The sequence below is a fragment of the Hemitrygon akajei genome, chromosome 23 (assembly GCF_048418815.1).
Source record: "Hemitrygon akajei chromosome 23, sHemAka1.3, whole genome shotgun sequence".
NCBI classification, from domain to species: Eukaryota; Metazoa; Chordata; class Chondrichthyes; order Myliobatiformes; family Dasyatidae; genus Hemitrygon; species Hemitrygon akajei.
In genome coordinates, this window is record NC_133146.1 from 57,016,536 (window position 1) to 57,034,930 (window position 18,395).

The 18,395-nt window shown below is 41.4% G+C and overlaps 2 protein-coding genes across 2 annotated transcripts in view; one reads left to right on the forward strand and one right to left on the reverse strand.

Annotated features, from left to right (window-relative positions):
• The window catches only part of gucy2g (guanylate cyclase 2g), a 56,207-nt gene extending 48,866 nt beyond the window's left edge, over positions 1 to 7,341 (reverse strand). The window contains exon 1 of the mRNA XM_073026778.1: positions 7,259 to 7,341. Within this exon, the coding sequence (XP_072882879.1) occupies positions 7,259 to 7,341 (83 nt within the window). The remainder of the gene's footprint in view (positions 1 to 7,258) is intronic.
• A 6,505-nt stretch (positions 7,342 to 13,846) lies between these two features.
• The window catches only part of acsl5 (acyl-CoA synthetase long chain family member 5), a 52,294-nt gene continuing 47,745 nt past the window's right edge, over positions 13,847 to 18,395 (forward strand). Inside the window, 1 exon segment of the mRNA XM_073027723.1 lies at positions 13,847 to 14,028. The gene's annotated coding sequence lies outside the window, so the exon portion shown is untranslated.

Here is an 18,395-nt window from a genome sequence, read left to right on the forward strand (position 1 = left end):
AGGTCACTTCTCATCCTCCGTCACTCTCAGGAGAAAAGGCCAAGTTCACTCAATCTATTCTCGTAAGGCATGCTCCCCAATCCAGGCAACATCCTTGTAAATCTCCCCTGCATTCTCTCTATAGTATCCACATCCTCCCTGTAGTGAGGTGACCAGAATTGAACACTCCAAGTGGGGTTTGAGCGGTTCCACAAAAATGTGGCGTCCATCATTAAGGACCACCATCGTCCAGGTCATGCCTTGTTCTCATCAGGGAGGAGGTACAAGTACCTGAAAGCACTCACTCAGTGATTCAGGAACAGCTTCTCCTCCTCTGCCATTAGATTTCTGAATGGACATTGATCCGATGAACATTACTTCGCTACTTATTTTGCACTAATTTAACTATATTTTTTATATATATATACACATACATACATACATCACACATACTGTAGGTACATGGAGTTGGTATAGATTCTTCCAGATGTATAAACATTGACTTTTTTTAAATCATCAGGAGTGGTTTAATTGGTCTTGGGTCATTATGATACTTACCTTACTGTAGACAGGGCACCATGGTAACATAGCCTACTACAGCTCGGGGGATCAGAGTTGAGAGTTCAGTTCTGGTATCCTCTGTAAGGAGTCTGTGTGTCCTCCCAGTGGAAGGCGTGGGTTTTCTCTGGGTCCTCTGGTTTCCTTCCATAGTCCAAAGACGTGCCAGTTAGTAGGTTAATTGCTCATTTTAAATTGTCCCATGATTAGTTCAGGGTTAAATCAGGGGGTTTTGGGGGGAGGGGATGCTGGGCGGTGAGGTTCAAAGGCCCGAAAGGGACTATTCTGCACTGTATCTCTAAATAAAAATAAAATAAATAAACAAACAAATAAATAGCATGCATTTACACGTACTATCCCGCTAGATCCCCTCATGTTTTGCCACCTGAGGACTATATTTCACTGTGTTTATCAATATCTTTTCAGACTTCTTGTGTTCACAATTTCTTTGTACCTCTTGTGTTCTCCTAGCTTCCTACTTTGATGACCTCTCTTTAGGTGTTATAAGCTTCTGGTCTCTGATTTAGTAGGCCCTCCATTGACCAGGGCCAACCATGGATGTTGAGTCCTAGCTGTCTACACAAGCATGGGCAGTATGATAAGGAGAACAAGCTGTTCATGTAGCGGGCTCCCCCTCTCCATGTGGTTGATGAATCCAAAGGAACGGCAGAGTCGATACAGTTTGGTACCAGTAGCATCACAGGAGTTGCCAGTGCATGTTGAACTCAATGTAGGATTGCCTAAGGAACTCCAGCTCTAGATTTTCCTTCGGGGATTACTCCCAAAATCTTCCCCATGAGTGGATATAGCCACAAGGCAGCAGAGTTTTGAGATCAGAGTTTTCCTTCTCCCAGATGAGCTGCCAATCTTACGAGCTGAATCTGCCCGAAGCAACTGGTTTTAAGATACTAGTTACCCACCTTTGCACCTTCTCCTGTCAGTAGAAGCAGTTCCACCGGGTTTAATAGCTAAGACACGTGTGAAGGCCAGGAGCTGGACGTGGTTGTCAGAGGCTAAATGATGTGCATGTTTTTGGGAGCGCTTAATAGGTAGTGGGATCTTGTCTCCACTACCTCCCCCGGCTATAACAACCTTCAGGAACCTGTCCCTGATTAACCCTGCCTTTATTATCCAAGAGAGATAAATTCACTTGGTTGTTCAGAAAAGAAAGTCATATGTGTTGACTGGACTGTTGAGTTTTGTATTGATGGTGATGTTCCTACTCCTCAGTTTGGTAGAACCACCAAGCGCAGAGCAGCTGCCCACTGAATGAAAGGAGAAGGACATAAGGGTAGGAAGATAGTGAAGGATGGAGGAACAGTATCGAGAGAGTTTTACCCCAGCCCAGAGCCTGCAGATGCTCAATTACTGAGTGCATTCAAGACCGAGGTATTGAGGCTGCTGCGGTCCAGGGGAACAGAGGGAAATGGGGATTGGGCAGGAAGGCTGAAATGAGGTAGATTCTGCTGTAAGGAAGGATAAGTGAGCATTCAGGAGTCCACTCATACAATATTGTGGGGTTGGGCCACTTTATTATTAATTTGTACTGGTTTTGAGCCCCACAGCTTGGCTAATGTGGAAAATATGCTCCCCACTTAATGCTCACTTGACGTAGAGAGGTGCAAAGTTAAATTGCAAAATTTAAATATTTGCTGACTTTACAAAGGGGTTAAGCCATAATTCATCTGCAACTATATACAAAAATATCGAGTCACAGAGCACTAAAGCACAGAAAAAGGCCCATGTAGTCCATGCTGAACTGGTATTCTGCCTACTACATGGTCCTCCAGACCACCCCTAACCATGTACTTACCCAATCTTCTCTTAACTGTTGCAATCAAACCCGTATCCACCACTTCAACCGGCAGCTCGATGCACGCTCGCACCACTCCTTGAGTAAAGGAGACCCTCCTCGGGTTTTCCTTAAGTATTTTACCTCTCACCCTTAACCTATGACCTCTAGGTCTAGTCTCACCCAGCCTCAGTGGAAATAGTCACCCTATCTGTACACCTCATATAAAGTGGACAAACAAACTGAGTCTGCGGTCAGGTGAGGAGTCTTGCCGAAGGTCTTTATATAACTGGAGGAACTGATGCAATGGATGAGAATAAATTGTTTCTGCTGTCTGAACAGGCTTTAACCAGAATTTGAAATGGATTTAAAGCAGCTGGCAAAAGAGGCGTTATTTGAAATTGAGAAACATTCTTTGGTACAGCAGCTTGCTGCGATCTGGAGCGGATGGCGCTGGAGCAAGGTCTAATCACCGTGGTTTGTACACGTTTGTAGATTTGGGCTCTGGTTCAGGTTTCTCTTTTCTCGTTGCTACTTTTGGGCGATTTTTGGATTGCTGAATAATGAACACTGAGCTGAACAAATGCGCCTTTTGATTTTGTCTTAAATTCTGCGTTTTCACTTTTTTTCATTGCCGTATGCATGAGGGGCGAGTTTGATACTTTTCTTTGGACGGGTTGGTTCCATGGCTCTTTGTTTTGCGGCTGCCTGTGGGGAAGATGAGTTTCAGGGTTGTATGCTGCCTATGTACCTTGTAAATTTAATAATGTAATTGAAAAGAGAGTCAGATTAATATTCCAAAAAAAAACAACAATAAGAGGGTGTGAGGACTGGGAAAGAGTTTGGCCCAATCCAGTAGTAATAACAAAGAACTATAATAGGCCTTGATGACTCAAGCCCGTCCATCTGTCTTGCATGATTCACTGATTCTATGATTCTGTACAAAATGTGAATGTACAAACCAAGAGCAGGAGTAGGCCAGCTGATTTGCTACTGAATCAGATCATGGGCAAATCTATACTCCCGTCTACTCACACTTTTTGTATCTCTCCCTTATCAGTCTGCTTCTTCCATCCTTTGAGGTAAAGATTTCCAAGAATTCACAAACATCTGAGGGGAAAAAATGTTCATCTCATCTCTGCTTTAGATGGACAAGCTCAGGGTCATCCCTAGATCTGGATTCTTACACAAGATGAAACATTCCCCTCACATCCTCAGGCCAGGATTCCTCAGGATCTTATGATGCTTTGGGACCTGATGGTAATTAGAAAAGTAACAATGATGTTGTCTTTGAATAATCTGAAAGGAATTTCTCCAGCTCTTCAGAGATGCCTCTGCAGAATCTAGCAGTGTAGCAAGGCCATTAGCTGGTGACCCTAATGGTTTACAGAGTATCTCAATGTCCTCAAGAATACAGTGGACCCTTGGAAAAGCAGTCAAAAGTGCTGAGCTCCTTTGTTGAAAGGAAAAACCAAATATGTGGTATTTTGATAATGCAGTTCTATCTGTATATCTGCAATGTCAGTAGATGGAAAAGTTGAGGAGGAGTTAAACTTAAAGACAATGATAATGTCCATGATTAAGGGAACAGTCAGCCCTGCGGTGCATTTATCAGGAGTACAACTGGAGCTGCTGTGGATACATGGAAGCTTCCTTGATGAGGTGGATGAAGTCTTGATAACTCGTGTTCAACCAGCACTGTTTGAATTCTAAAGGAATGCCCTACCATGGGCTCTCTGAATTGAGTGTGGATAGCAGGAGAGGCGGGAGGAGCTGGAAATGGGAAAGATCTAACAGTGAAATGAATGACAGAAAGGGATTGCTGAACAAACACTGCAATGAGACAAAATATTTCAGACAGTAATGAACATTGAAACTAATTTCCAATAGGCCGTATCAAAAACTGAATGCTGAGTTAGGTGACAGTGCTACAGCCAAGGTGGACTGGAAGATGACCAAGCCCAATATTGCATTTATATTTAAATGATGTTTTTAGTGTTACAACTTACTGAGAACCACCTGCCTCTGCCTCTAGTTTTCAGACCACGATTGCTCTGTGGTTACACACACAGAGCACTATAAATGTAGTGAGGTAGTTTTCATTGATCCTACCATCCCCTACAATTCCCATCAGTGAAAGAAGCAACTGTGAACATTGTACCTGTCCATTCTTGTATCAAGTCCCTCCTGCCGTTTGGTTCCAACAAACAGCTTTGTTGTACTGCAATTCTGTTTGCTGTGCTTTTGCCCTTTGCCAACATTTGCACGTTGCCTTTCACTTTGCACTGAGGGGTCTACTATAACCTCCTACCTTATCATCTCTGGCAAAGTTCTTACAATGTACTGACGAAGGCAATAAAAAGATCGGAATCTAGATGACTTTTGCATAGGTTGATACAAGCTTTTTAATCATTGGTAACTAATTAACAGCAGACTTTCATTCAATATTTGCAGTCATTTCAAAATAAGTAGAACAAAGGACAGATCAACATGAAACGTGTACTATTGGAAGCAAAGTGCAACTGGACCATGAAGGAAATGACAGTGGAGTGTAAGGGAGTGTCTGAAAACGTGACATCACAGCCTGGAGGAGTAAGGAGAGCTATTTTACAAGTTTTAAATTGGGTTATCAACTAAATTAAAGCAGGAAGGGTTTGCACCTGCACTATAGTATGTGCTGACTTGTAAGCAGATCAGAATCTCTTTATTGCCAGTTTGTGAAACCTACCAGAATTGATTGTGGTTCAGTGCCAAGTGTAACACACAGGATAATACCATAGCAGTGAACACAATAGTAACCAATAATTTATAAGAAAATAGTGCAAACAGCCCTGAGCAATCAACATTCATGTGCAAATATCAAAACTTAAATAAATGTGACCATACGAACAGACTCAATAGTTAGCAACAGATCAAGGAGAGCAGGAAAGACCGTTTAACACAAGGGTTCCCAACCTGGCATCCATGGACCCCTTGCTTAATGGTATTGCTCCATGCATAAGCAAGGTTGGGAACTCCTGAGTTATCAGATGTTGTGCAGGGATAGTCAGGGTATTACACCCATGTGAGTTTTGTTAAGGAGTTGGATAGCCACAAGAAAGAAGCTTTGGAGGTAACGTGTAGTCCTTATGGAGATGGACTTCTATCGTCTCTCTGATGGCAATTTGGTGCATAGGTGACTGCTAGGGTGGGTGGAGTCTGCAGTAGTTTTTCAAGCTCTTTTCTTCACTCTGGCGATGAACAGACCTTTCTAGTTCCTACAGCTACAAGGAATGTTTTGTGTGTCACCAGCTCAGAGTCATTTAGCAGGAGAGTGAGTCTGTGGCACTCTGAAGCATCAGGGACAGGGAAGAGCTTTATCAGAAACACAGGTAAGGTTAATATATAGCCAATTTAAAGCTTTTTAAGATATACGGGCTTATTGTATGTTGTCCAACTAGCTCTGTTCCCTTTCTGGGGTCCACGGACCCCTCAGTTGATGGTAGGGGTCCATGGCATAAAAAAATTTGAGAAGCTCTGCTCTAAATAGATATCAGTTTTAACAATTAAATTTGGAGGTTTGAGCATGATTTCAATTGTTAGAATTATTCCACAAAAACTAAATTTAAACTCTTCAAGTTCCAAAGGTTCATTTAAAGCAATCCACTTGTGTTTATCAGCGGGATGGTTTCATACTCCAAGATCTCTGAGAGACCAGATATCCTATCAAAACAATGCATCAAGATATCAAAAAGCAAAGGTGCCTGATACTGTACTTTGGTAAAATTTCACACAGCCTTTTCTTAATTCAAGCAATTAAACACAGAAATAAAACCTGCAGTTAGATTAATTTAAAATATTGTGTAGTCAATGAACTATTGGAGATCGCAGTTACTGTCATAATGCAGGAGAAGTGACCCCACGAAAGAATGTGGAAAGTTATCAGGAAAAATAGTAGCCATGACTTTGCAGAGAGTTCCTGTAGTCTTCCCTGGAGAGTGTAGTGGGACTTTTTTTATATCTACCTTACACAACAGCCTTGAGATAGAAGGAAGAATGAGAAGTAAATCTGAAGAATATCTTTTAAATCTGAAGAATGAAGGGTGGATTATGTACCAGCACTGTAGTACATGGGAACCTCCTACATCTGCAAGAAATGTTTGAGCATCTCCTGCCCAGAACCATTGAACAGAAGTGTGAGATACTCTGAATGTCAGGGCGTTAAACTAGTAAGACTCATGTTCAAAGTCCATTTATTATCAAAGTATGTATACATTTTTTCAAACTTGAGATACAGCTCCTGACAAAACAAGAAATCCAAAATAACACACTAAGTAAAAAGACCATCAAACACGGGAGAGGAAGAGGGAGAGGGAGAGGGAGAGGGAGAGGGAGAGGGAGAGGGAGAGAGAGAATGAATACACATCGTGCAAAGAGTAAAAGTAAGCAAATAACATTTAGAATGAAAGTGAGTCCTCAGACACAAAGCCTAGAGCAGGCCCACAGTCTCAGGCTTAGTTCCACACATAGCAGAGCCTGCAGACATGAAGGCCGGAGCAGCCAGAGCAGGCCACAGCCTCAGCTCTGTTCTGCAGTTACTGGAGTAAACGTTGTGGATGCTGCAGACATGAAGCCCGGAGCAGCCAGAGCAGGCCACAGCCTCAGCTCCGTTCCGCAGTTACTGGAGTAAACGTTGTGGATGCTGCAGACATGAAGGCCGGAGCAGCCAGAGCAGGCCACAGCCTCAGCTCAGTGCAGAGTGGAGTAAACGTTGCAGAGCAGTGAGCAGAACTGGCCCAACCCTTGTCTTTTGTCCTGACACCCTGCCTATCAAATGTTATGGTATAAAATGATCTGGGGATTCTAGTACACATAAAGACAGAACAGTACAATACAGGAACAGGTCCTAGTTGTTGGTGCCAACTATGATGCCAGATAAACTCATCTCACCTGCCCGCACATGATCCATATTCTTCTGCTATCTCCTGCAAATTCATGAGCCTGTCTAAATGCCCCTTAGACGTCCATATCATATCTGCTTCTTGCAAATCTCCTGGAAGAGTGTGTCAGCTACATATCACTCTTTGTGTAAAATTCTTACTTTGTAAATCTCCTTTAAATTTCCTGCTCTCACCTGTGAGCCTCTAGAGCAGGGATTCCCAACCCGGGGTCCATGGACCCCTTGATTAATGGCATTGGTCCATGGTTTAAAAAGTTTGGGAACCCCTGCTCCAGTATTTCAAATTTCCATCCTGCAAAAATGAATCTGACTCTCTATCATAACTCATGACTATCATGACTCTATCACAACTCTCTCATAACCTCCCCAGACTTCTGTCAGGTTCCCTCTGCCTCAGGCTTCAGAGAAAATGGTCCAAGCTTGTTTAATCTCTCTGAACAGCTAATATCTTTTAGCCCAGTCTACTGTGTCACTGTGGATACTACATCTTAATCTTCCAGTCAACCTTGCAACATGCTTTACTGAAGTTCATGTAGATGGCTTCCAATGTCCTATACCCTCATCAGTCATCTTCACTACCTCCTCAAAAAACTCAGTCAAGTTTATAAGGCATGACCTGCCCTGCATAAAGTCACATTGACCATCAATAGCAACAATCCCTCAAAATCGCAATCATTTGGCTATGGCAAGTAGTTGGGAAGGTTAATAGGATGTCGGCCTTTGTGCAAAGATATAAACTCAGAAAGTTTCAAAATTATTTAATGAGATACCATACGGAAGAGGTCCTTCTGACTTTTCAAGCTATGCTGCCCAGTCAATCCTAATCACAGGACAACTTATTAACCTACTAACCGATACACTTTTGGACTGCTTGAGGAAACTGGAGCACCTGTTCACAGGGAGAATGTACAAACTCCTTACAGGCAGCGGCGGGAATTGAAGTCGGGTCGCTAGTACTGTAAAGTGTTTTGCTAATCACTACACTACCGTGCTGTCCCATTTTGATGCTGGTGAGATTGGACTTGACACAGATATGGTCTCCATATTTAATGAATGATTTGCTTGCAATGAAGCCTTTGCTCAGAAGTTTCTTGGGATGAAAGGGTTGATATATGAAAAATGTTGAGTAAGCTGAACCAAAACTATTGGAGTATGGAAGAATGAAGGTTATGAAAAGATTCTTCAAGAAGTTGACAGGATTGAAAAGGGATTGACCATTATTTGGGGAATTATAATTAAGGGTATAGCTTCAGAATAAGATGGCACGTATTTCAGAGAGCGATAAAAGGGACTTGTTTTTCTCAGAAGGCTGAGAATCTTTATACCAGGTGCTCGAAGTTGCAGATTAATTGAATTCAATTAAACTGCAAGGAAATTAAAAGTCCCAGCGAAACAGCTAGAAGGAGATGCTGAGGCCAATCACAAGCACGAGAAAATCTTTAAATGCATAAAGTCCAAGCAACATACAAAATGCTGGAGGAACTCAGCAGGTCAGGCAGCATCTAGGAAAAGAGTGAACAGTCTTCAGTCCTGACGAAGGGTCTTGGGCCGCAACATTGACTGTACTCTTTTCCGTAGATGCTGCTGACCAGCTGAGTTCCTCCAACATTTTGTGTGTGTCACTTAGGCCTGGTTCAGATCTTGCGAATGATGAAGCACATTTGAGAGGCCAACCAATTTAATCTTACCTTTTGTTTCTATATTCTTTTACAGCATAAAGATGGTCTCAGTTGGATGAATTTCACTATTTCTTTCAGCTGAACATTAATTCTTCTGCCAGTTAGTCATAGAGTCATAGAGCATGGAGACAGGCCCTTGGCTCAACTTGTCTATGCCAATCAAGGTGCTCAATAAGCTTGTCCCATTTATCCATGTTTGGCCCATATTCTATCCATGCAGTTATCCAAATATCTTTTAAATATTGTGGTTGGACCTGCCTCAAACACTTCCTTTGGCAGCTCATTTAATTCATGTCAATAAGTTATCCCTCAGGTCCTTGTTAAATATTTCTCCTCTCACCTTAAGCTTATGCCTTTAGTTTTGAGTTCCCCTTCGCTGTGAAATGAATGTGTTCCTCTTCAAACTTCCACCTTTCACACTTAACCCATGACCTCTAGTAGTAGTCCAGCCTAACCTCAGTTGAAAAAGCCTGCTTTCATTCATCCTACTGACACCACTCAAGAGTAAAAGGGAGGTAAGAGTTGATATTGGACCACTGGAAAATGATGCTGGTGAGGTGGTAATGGGGTACAAAGAAATGGCAGATGAACTTAATGGGTACTTTGCATCATTCTTCATTGTGGAAGACGCCAGCTGTGTGCCAGAGGTCCATGAGTGTCAGGGAGCAGGAGTGAGTGCCATTGCTATTACAAAGGAAAAAGTGCTAGGCAAACTCAAATGTCTTAAGGTGGATAAGTCCCCTGGACCAGATGGACTACATCCCAGAGTCCTGAGAGAGGTTGCTGAAGAGAAGACAGATGCATTGGTCATGATCTTTCAAGAATCACTTGATTGTCGCATGACCCTGGAGGACTGGAAGATTGTAAATGTCACTCCACTCTTTAAGAAGGGAAGAAGGCAAAAGAAAGGAAATTATAGGCTAGTTAGCCTAACCTCAGTGGTCAGGGTAGGTGTTGGAGTCTTATATTAAGGATGAAGTTTCAGAGTACTTGGAGACTAATGATAAAATAAGTCAATATCAACATGGTTTCTGTAAAGGGAAATCTTGCTTGACAAATCTGTTAGAGTTCTTTGAAAAAGAAACAAGCAGTGTGGACAAAGGAGGGGCAGTGGATGTCACTTAATTGGATTTTCAGAAGGCGTTTGATAAGGTGTGACACATGAGGCTGCTTAACAAGATAAAATTCTATGGCCTTACAGGAAAGATACTGGCATAGATAGAGAAGTGGCAGACAGGCAGGAGGCCATGAGTGGGAATAAAGGAGGCCTTTTCTGGTTGGCTGCCAGTGACTAGTGGTGTTCCTCAGGGGTCAGTATTGGGGTCGCTACTTTTCACATTGTTTGTCAAAGATTTGGGTAATGGAATTGATGGCTTTGTGGCAAAGTTTGTGGATGATATGAAGATAGGTGGAGGGGTAGGTAGTGCTAGGGAAGCAATGTGATTGCAGCAGGACTTAGACAAAATGGAAGAATGGGCAAAAAAGTGGCAGATGGAATACAGTGTTGGGAAATATATGATAATGCATTTTGTGCGGACTGTTACCTAAATGGAGAAGAAGGCTGAAACTTCAATGGTGCAGAGGGATTGGGAGGGACTTTGTGCAATACTCCCAGAAGGTTAATTTACATGCAATGGTGGTGTTTATTTAGGGGAATAGAGCATAAAAACAAGGAGATAATGCTGTGGCTTTATAAGGCACTATAAGGAGCATTTGGTAGTTTTGGGCCTGTACTCACTGGAATTTTGGAAAGTACGGGGGGGGGGGGGATCTCATTGAAACCTACTGACTGTTGAAAGGACTAGATGGGGTGGATATGGAGAGGATATTTCCTATGGAGGGGGTATCCAGAACTAGAGGGCACAGCCTCAAAATTGAGGGGCGGCCTTTTAGAACAGAGGTAAGGAGGAACTTCTTTTAGCCAGAGAGTGGTGAATCTGTGGAATGCCCTGCTACAGGATGTGGTGGAGGCCAAGTCCATGGACATATTCAAGGTGGAAGTTGATAGTTCCCTGATCAGTCAGGGCATCAAAGGATACAGCGAGAAGGTAGGTGTATGGGGTTGAGTGGGATCAGGGATCAGCCATGATGGGATGACGGAGCAGACTCGAAGGGCTGAATGGCCTATGTCTTCTGTCTTATGATTTTCCAATACTTGTCATAACTCTGGTTTCCCTACATTCCTACAAATGGAAGCTCTTTCTCTGCTCCATTAAAAAAACCCTTTACACTATTGAACACCTCAATTAAACCTCCCTTTTACATAATGCACTCTGAGAACAGCCCAATATTCCACAGAGCTTTACCTCTGTTATTACTATTGCCCAGGGGAATCCCTCTTGAGGAATGCCCAGAAGCAAACACAATACTCCAGTAGACAGCTCACCGGTGATTTATGAAGTTGTAGCACAACTTTTTGTTTGTTCTTTCTGTCTGCTCTGTCTGAAAGTTAATATACAGCCAGCATGAGAGTTCTCAATGTTCATAAGATCAGCCAATAATACTTGTTAATTCTATGGGAATATCAATCATAATGTATGCACCTGTACATAATTGTTAAGATATATGTATAGTGCACTGCCAAAATTGTAGGCACAGGTATATAGCCAGGGTGCCTGAGACTTTTGCACACTATTGTATTTGTCAAGGTGGAGCAGAAAGTGAGTTTGTAAATCTAGTAGGAGCAAAGGATGTTAGGAATGGTGAGGTTGGAGTGCCAGGGGAGGGGTGTGGGACAGGTGGCAGAGAAGGAGTGCCGGAGTGGGAGGTGGCTCAGGTGCAGACACACCCATCCCTGAGACACCAGGCAAGGTCATTTGAATCCAAACAACTGGTTTATTGATCATTACAGAATGTCTCTCTGGTGCTTCCTGCTCCTCCCCTCTCCTCTCCTTTTCCCTTTTTCCAGCCATGATTCCCCTCTCAGTCCACAACAGAGACCCATATCTGAATCAGGTTTATCATCACTCACGTATATCATGAAATTTGATTTTTTTTCAGCAGCAGTACAGTGTAATACCTAAAATTACTACAGTAACATGCTATACATGCATGTTTAAGACTTTTGCATAGTACTATATACATGCTCACGTATCAGGTGTACATCCTCAAACCCGTTCCACCTGTTGATAAGATTACAGCTGAACTTGCCCTCTTAGTTTTACAACTCTTAATTTCCTTGGTGTCTAAAATTTATTGACGTCAGTCATAAGCAAGTTCATTGATTGCCTATCCACAGATGCAGAGAATTCCAAATGTTCTCAAGGGAGCTTCTCCTCACTTTAGTCCTATTTCTTCATGTCTTGATCTTGTAACAATGATCTAGTTAGACAATGTGGTAGAGGGAGCAGCATCTCAAAACCTACCCTGTCAAATACAAAGTTTAGGGTTTCAATGAGTTCATCCATTATTCCTCTGAATTCAGAAATACATTTTAATTCATCTCTCCGCATAGACAATGAGATCCAATTGATAAACTCCCTCGTGTTTTCAGCATCTGCAGAAAATCCAAAGTAACATGCACAAAATGCTGGAGGAACCCAGCAGGTCAGGCAGCGTCTATGGAAGTGAATAAGCAGTCAACATTTTGGGCTGAGACCCTTCTTCAGGACTGAGAAAGAAGGGGGAAGATGCCAGAATAAAAAGATGGTGGGGGGGGGGTGTGGAGGGGAAGAAGGCCAATTGGAAGTTGATAGGTGAAGCCAGGTAGTCAAGAAAGACCAAAATCCAATTGATCTAATTTTAGTAATTAATCTGGGAGATCATTATTGCACCATCTTAAAGGAAAATGTATCCTGCCTCAGATAAGCAGAGCAATCACACACTCATTCCAGCTGTAATCTCGCCAAAGCTGTACTTTACAATGAAATTTCCTTGTTCTTGTATTCCAACAAGTTTTCAATGAAAGTTCACACAGCTACAGAATACAAGGACATCTCTTTAGAACAGATGTGGAGGAATCTCTTTGACCAGAGGATGTTGAATCTGTGGAGTTCATTAGCACAGATGACCCTAGAGACCAAGTCATTTTGTATAATTAAAATGGAGGTTGCTAGATTCTTGTTAAGTAAGGTGTCAGTGTAGGACTCCTTTGCACTAACATAGTGAAGTGAGAACACAATGGCGAACGTTATGGGGAGAAGACAGGAGAATGGTGTTGAAAGCGATAATAAATCAGCCATGACGGAATGGTGGAGCAGACTTGATGGGCCGAGTGGTCTAATTCTGCTTCTATGTCTTATGATCTTCTGGTTTAGATGTTGACATTCTAATTGGGATGAACTGCATGTATCTGCACAATAACTTCCTTTCACTTGTTTGCAGGATTCCTTAATTACTTCCACAAATCAATATTTATGCAATGTGGGAAATGTTAACAATAGCTGCAAGACACCCCACCTCCCTGGCCATTAAAAAGAACCCTGCTCCTTGATTCTGGCCATAGTGGCCACTTTCAAACTTGCCCAATTGCATTCCATCTGCCATTTCCTTCTTGAATCTTTTTTTTCGAGCTCTGTATATCTCGCAGAATGTTCGTGTCCTCCGCGAAGCTGATAATCACACCTGGCTTTGAATTATCAGCAAACAAGGAAAGAGCACACACATTTTACTCATTTAAACAATTGATATGGAATTAAACTGCCGAATCTCGAGCACTGATCCTTCTGAGACCCACCAATTAAACACTAGATTGAGCTCAGATCTGTGCCGAAATCAAATCGTCCAGCTGAACCGAACCACTTGAGATTCATTCTCTTATTGAGCCATTGTTGCAACAATCAATAATGTTTGAGCAAATTGAACCTTTGAACTTGTTTCAGCAGAGGTTCAAAGATTACCTAGGCACAGTGGCCTCTTTGAACAGATTTTGGCTACGTGCCACAGGGTTACAGGAGTGAAATTCCACTATGGAAGGAATGATCTTGAGTAAGTGCTGTGTGAGCAGTCTGTCCATACATATAAACCTTAACCCCAAACTACTGCTTGGAGACCTGTCACAAAACAGTTCCAGCAGTGCAGGTAGGAGGCTCAGCCTTAAGCACTCCATTTCAACCCACTGTTTTTAGCTGCTCAACTAACAGGTATGTAAAATGGCTTTTATTCTGTTGATTTAAAATGGTATAGTTATCCTTGTATAAACAGTACCATGCTTTTGACATTTTGGGTTCTATGCTCGTGATAAGGTGAAAATAATAAGTTTTCTTCTACTCTTGCCTTTCTATTTAATATACTTGACATTTAAACAGGATTTTTTTCTCAGCTGAGTGAAAAAGTTTCTTTAACTGTAGCCTTTCAGTTCAGGAAAATCCAATTCCAACTTTCAGGTCCTTTGCTGAAGATTTTGAGTTCATAAAATTAAACTGATGCACAATATTACTAAAGATTGGAACCTACTGGGGACCCGATAGAGAGTTGCAAGATGATGAGAGGCATGGTGTGGGTGGGAGAGATTAGTGTTTGGAGGGTCTTGCTTCACCTTTTAGCTAATTTGGCAGAACGGTGTAGGTTGAATGGGCTGTTCCTGTGCTGTACCGTTTAAATGGCAAAATCGGAAGTGTGCTAACGATACCTTTTCCCCATTTGTGGTTTATAATTCTCTGCTTTGTGAGTACAGAATTAAAACTGATCAATGCCCTGGTTACAAGCCTATACCTATCAGTGTTGGACTCTATTGCATTGACATACTGATCTGTGACCCAAATTGCAAATCAAAACTAAGCCGATAAAACTAATCGAGAGTGCCGATGCTGGAATCTGGAGCAACAAACTGTTTGCTGGAGAAACTCAATGAGTTGAACAGCATCTGTGTGAGGAAATGGATTGTTACTGTTTTTTGTCAAAATCCTACATTGAGATTTGGGTCCTGATACTGCTCAACCTGCTGAGTCCCTCCTGCAGATTGTTGAAATGAACTGAATTTTTTAAAAAAAAAGTATAATTGATAACAATGAATATTGTAGCATCTAGAGACAGACTTGAGTTAAAAATCAGTAAATTCAGATTAAACTCTAGAGATTCTACAGATGTTGGAAATCCAGAGTAACACACTAAATGTTGGAGGAACTCAGCAGCGTCTATGGAGAGGAATAAACAGTCACCACCTTGAGCCAAGACCCTTCATCAGACTTTTGTTTTGATGTTTTTCTTTGCCAAAGTAATTTTTCAAAATAATTTAGATACTGTCCAGTATCGACACTGACTGGCACATACACTCTCACTTTTAACAAATAAATATTTAATTTCTATTGTTATTCGTTCTTGGTGAATATTGCATTTTTAAAATTTTATAGCCTTATTTTTCCTTAACATTGGATTTTTAATTGTTTACTGTTTATGGCAATAATCAGACCTAGCAGAAAAAAATTCTCATTAGATAAAATTTCTTCAGCCTATATTAGTTAGGTTAGAATAAGTTTGAAAGCTCCTATATTCAGCATGAAGGTATCTATATTTTTAATTTTGAAATGAATGTAGTAGATTTCTATGTGACTGCAGACTTTTGTACATATTGCAGCACCAATAAAATCAATTCAATTTCTTGTCAGCAGAACATCAGGATTCTGCCCTGCAAGCTTTGTACCTTGTGAAATGTGAACATTGATGTACCATGTCTGGTAATCTCCACAATAACAAATAGATGACTGATTATCCTTTGAATAATAGCAATTGCTTGTAATTGCTATTACAAGCTAAAGGTTACTCAATCATAAATCTAATAGCCGAAATAAAAGTTTTGATTTATTTGGACCTAGGTTTAATTTGTTGAATGTCTTTTTTGTTTGCTATTGTTGCTAGTTCTTTCAAACTTTTCAGAAGTACTATTGGATGCTTTTCCTGATAGTGTGTTAGTCAATTAGAATATAGACCTTGCTTCTAACTAACAAGACTGTACATGAAGGGTTAACTAATAGCAACACACACAAAATACTGGAGGAACTCTGCATTCTGGCAGCATCTATGGGAAAGAGTTGACAGTCAACATTTCAGTCTGAGACCCTTCTTCAGGACTCCTGCAGGACCCTCCTAAAGAAGGGTCTCGACCTGAAATGTCAACTGTTTACTCTTTTCCATAGATGCTGCCTGGCCTGCTGAGATCCTCCAGCATTTTGTTTGTGTGGGTTGTTTTGGATTTCCAGCATCTGTAGATTTTCTAATGTTTGTAACTAATTAATGGCATCTCTTATATAATCATTCTATTGTGGGAGGCAATTCTCAGTGAACTATACCTGTGGTACAATTGTGCATCCCAGGAATCCAAATGTATCAAGTTGATGTCTGTCATATGGGCAAAACTTCCATTTCTCTGAGAGAAGATTGCATTAGGCTGAGTCAGAATCAGGTTTATTATCACTGACTGGTGTCATGAAATAGTTTTGTAGCAGCAATACAGTGCAATACTTAAAACAATATTACTATAAGTTACAATACATATAAAAAGTAGTGCAAAAAAACTCAAAATAGTGAGGTAGTATTCATGGACCATTCAGAAATCTAATGGTAGAGGGGAAGAAGTTGTTCCTAAAATGTTCCATGGTGTTTCTTTGTGTTGTGGCTGTCTGTGGGAAGACAAATCTCAGGGTTGTATCTGAATACATACTATGATAACAAATGTACTTTGAATCTTTAGAGTGTGTATCTTCAGGCTCCAGTACTTCCTCATTGATGTTAGTATGAGAAGAAGACACGTCCTGATTGGTGAGGGCCCTTAATGATGGGTGCACTCTGAGTACATATTTAACAGTAATATACTTGCCCCTGTTTAGGTGATTGGCAAACCCTGAGGAGAGCTGATAGGAATGCAGGGAGATTAAATGACTTTGTGTAGGATTAGTGTATTGGTGGGTAGTTGACTGGGTGGGGGGGGGGGGGGGGGTTGTGAAGATTCTGCTTCCATACTGTGTAACATCCTCCAACTCAGGGTCTCTACCAGTAATAACAACAAATAATCACAAAAACCTGATTTTCCAGAACAAACTAAAGATCATGCTGCATTTCCCTAATGGGTAAACTTAATCAATGTAAACTGCAGGACAGATATTTCAGCCACCATCTCCTGTTATTTACAATTTTTTTTTCATTTTAAAAAGCCAACTCTTTCATTAAATATAAATTTTATAAAACTATCGTGCTTGACTGCAAACCTGCTGCAACATTCATGGACACAGAGGCTTGGACATTTTTTGTGCAACTGGACTTTACTGATATCATCTACGTGCTTGTATGTGCCTTGAGTTGTGTATGATGCTGTATTGTGTTTTGCACCTTGGCCCTGGAGTAAACTGTTTTGTTTGGCTGTATTTGTGTATGGCTGAATGCCAATTAAATGGATGCAAATTGTGACAAAGCTATTTGACGTTGTTTTGTAGGTTACTTTATTTGTTCTTTTAAACTTTCCCTCACTATTGTGGGTAATTTCCTGCAGAGAGCTGATATGAATTCCTTCAGCATTACTCCAGTTCATGAAATTGATGTCTTGGGTTAAGTCCACTGAGTCACTGACCAACCCCACTTTATTCTCCGCACATTTCAGTATCAGAAGTAAATTTCTTATCGAAGTACATATGTGTCACCTTGTACATCCCTGAGATTCATTTTCTTGCAGGCATACTCAATAAATAAAATTCATAACGGAATCAATGAAATACCACACCAATCTCCATCCCATATGCTGATTCATCACCAACTTTGATCTGGCCCACGACAGCAAACTTGAACGTGGCATTGGAGCTGTGCTTAGCTACATAGCCATAAGTGTAAAGTGCATAGAGCAGGGGGCTAAGCACACATCCTTGTGGTGCAACAGGGCTGATGGAGATTGTGGAAGAGATATTGCCTATCAAACTGACAGGGGTCTGCAAGTGAGGAAATCCAGGATCCAATTGCACAAGGAAGCTTGTTAATTAGTTTTGAGGGGCTGATGGTATTAGATGCTGAGCTGTTGTTGATAAAGAGCATCCTGCTGTATGCATCTTTGCTGTCCAGATGTTCTACGGTTGAGTGGAGAGCCAATAACATGCAATCTGCTGTGGACCTGTTGTTCCAGTAATATCATTAATATCATTGACATGCAGCATGTCATGAAATTTGTTCTGCAGCAGCACTGTGCCATACATAAATATTATACATTTCAGGCTCCTGTACTTTCTCCCTAATGGTAACATTGAGAAGCGAGCATGTTCTGGGTGATGGGGATCCTTAATGATAGGTGCTGCCTTTTTGAAGCATCACTCCTTGAAGATGCCCTCAAATCAGGGGAGGCTGGTGCCCATGATAGCTCTGGCTGAGTCTGAAACCCTCTGTGGCTTTTTCTGACCCTATGCAGTGGCCATTCCATACTAGATGGTGATGCAACAAGTTGGACCGCTCTGGGAAATTTGCAAGAGTCTTTGGTGATGGAGCAAATCTCCTCCATCAAACAAACTCCAACTCCACCCAGATTGTACCAACT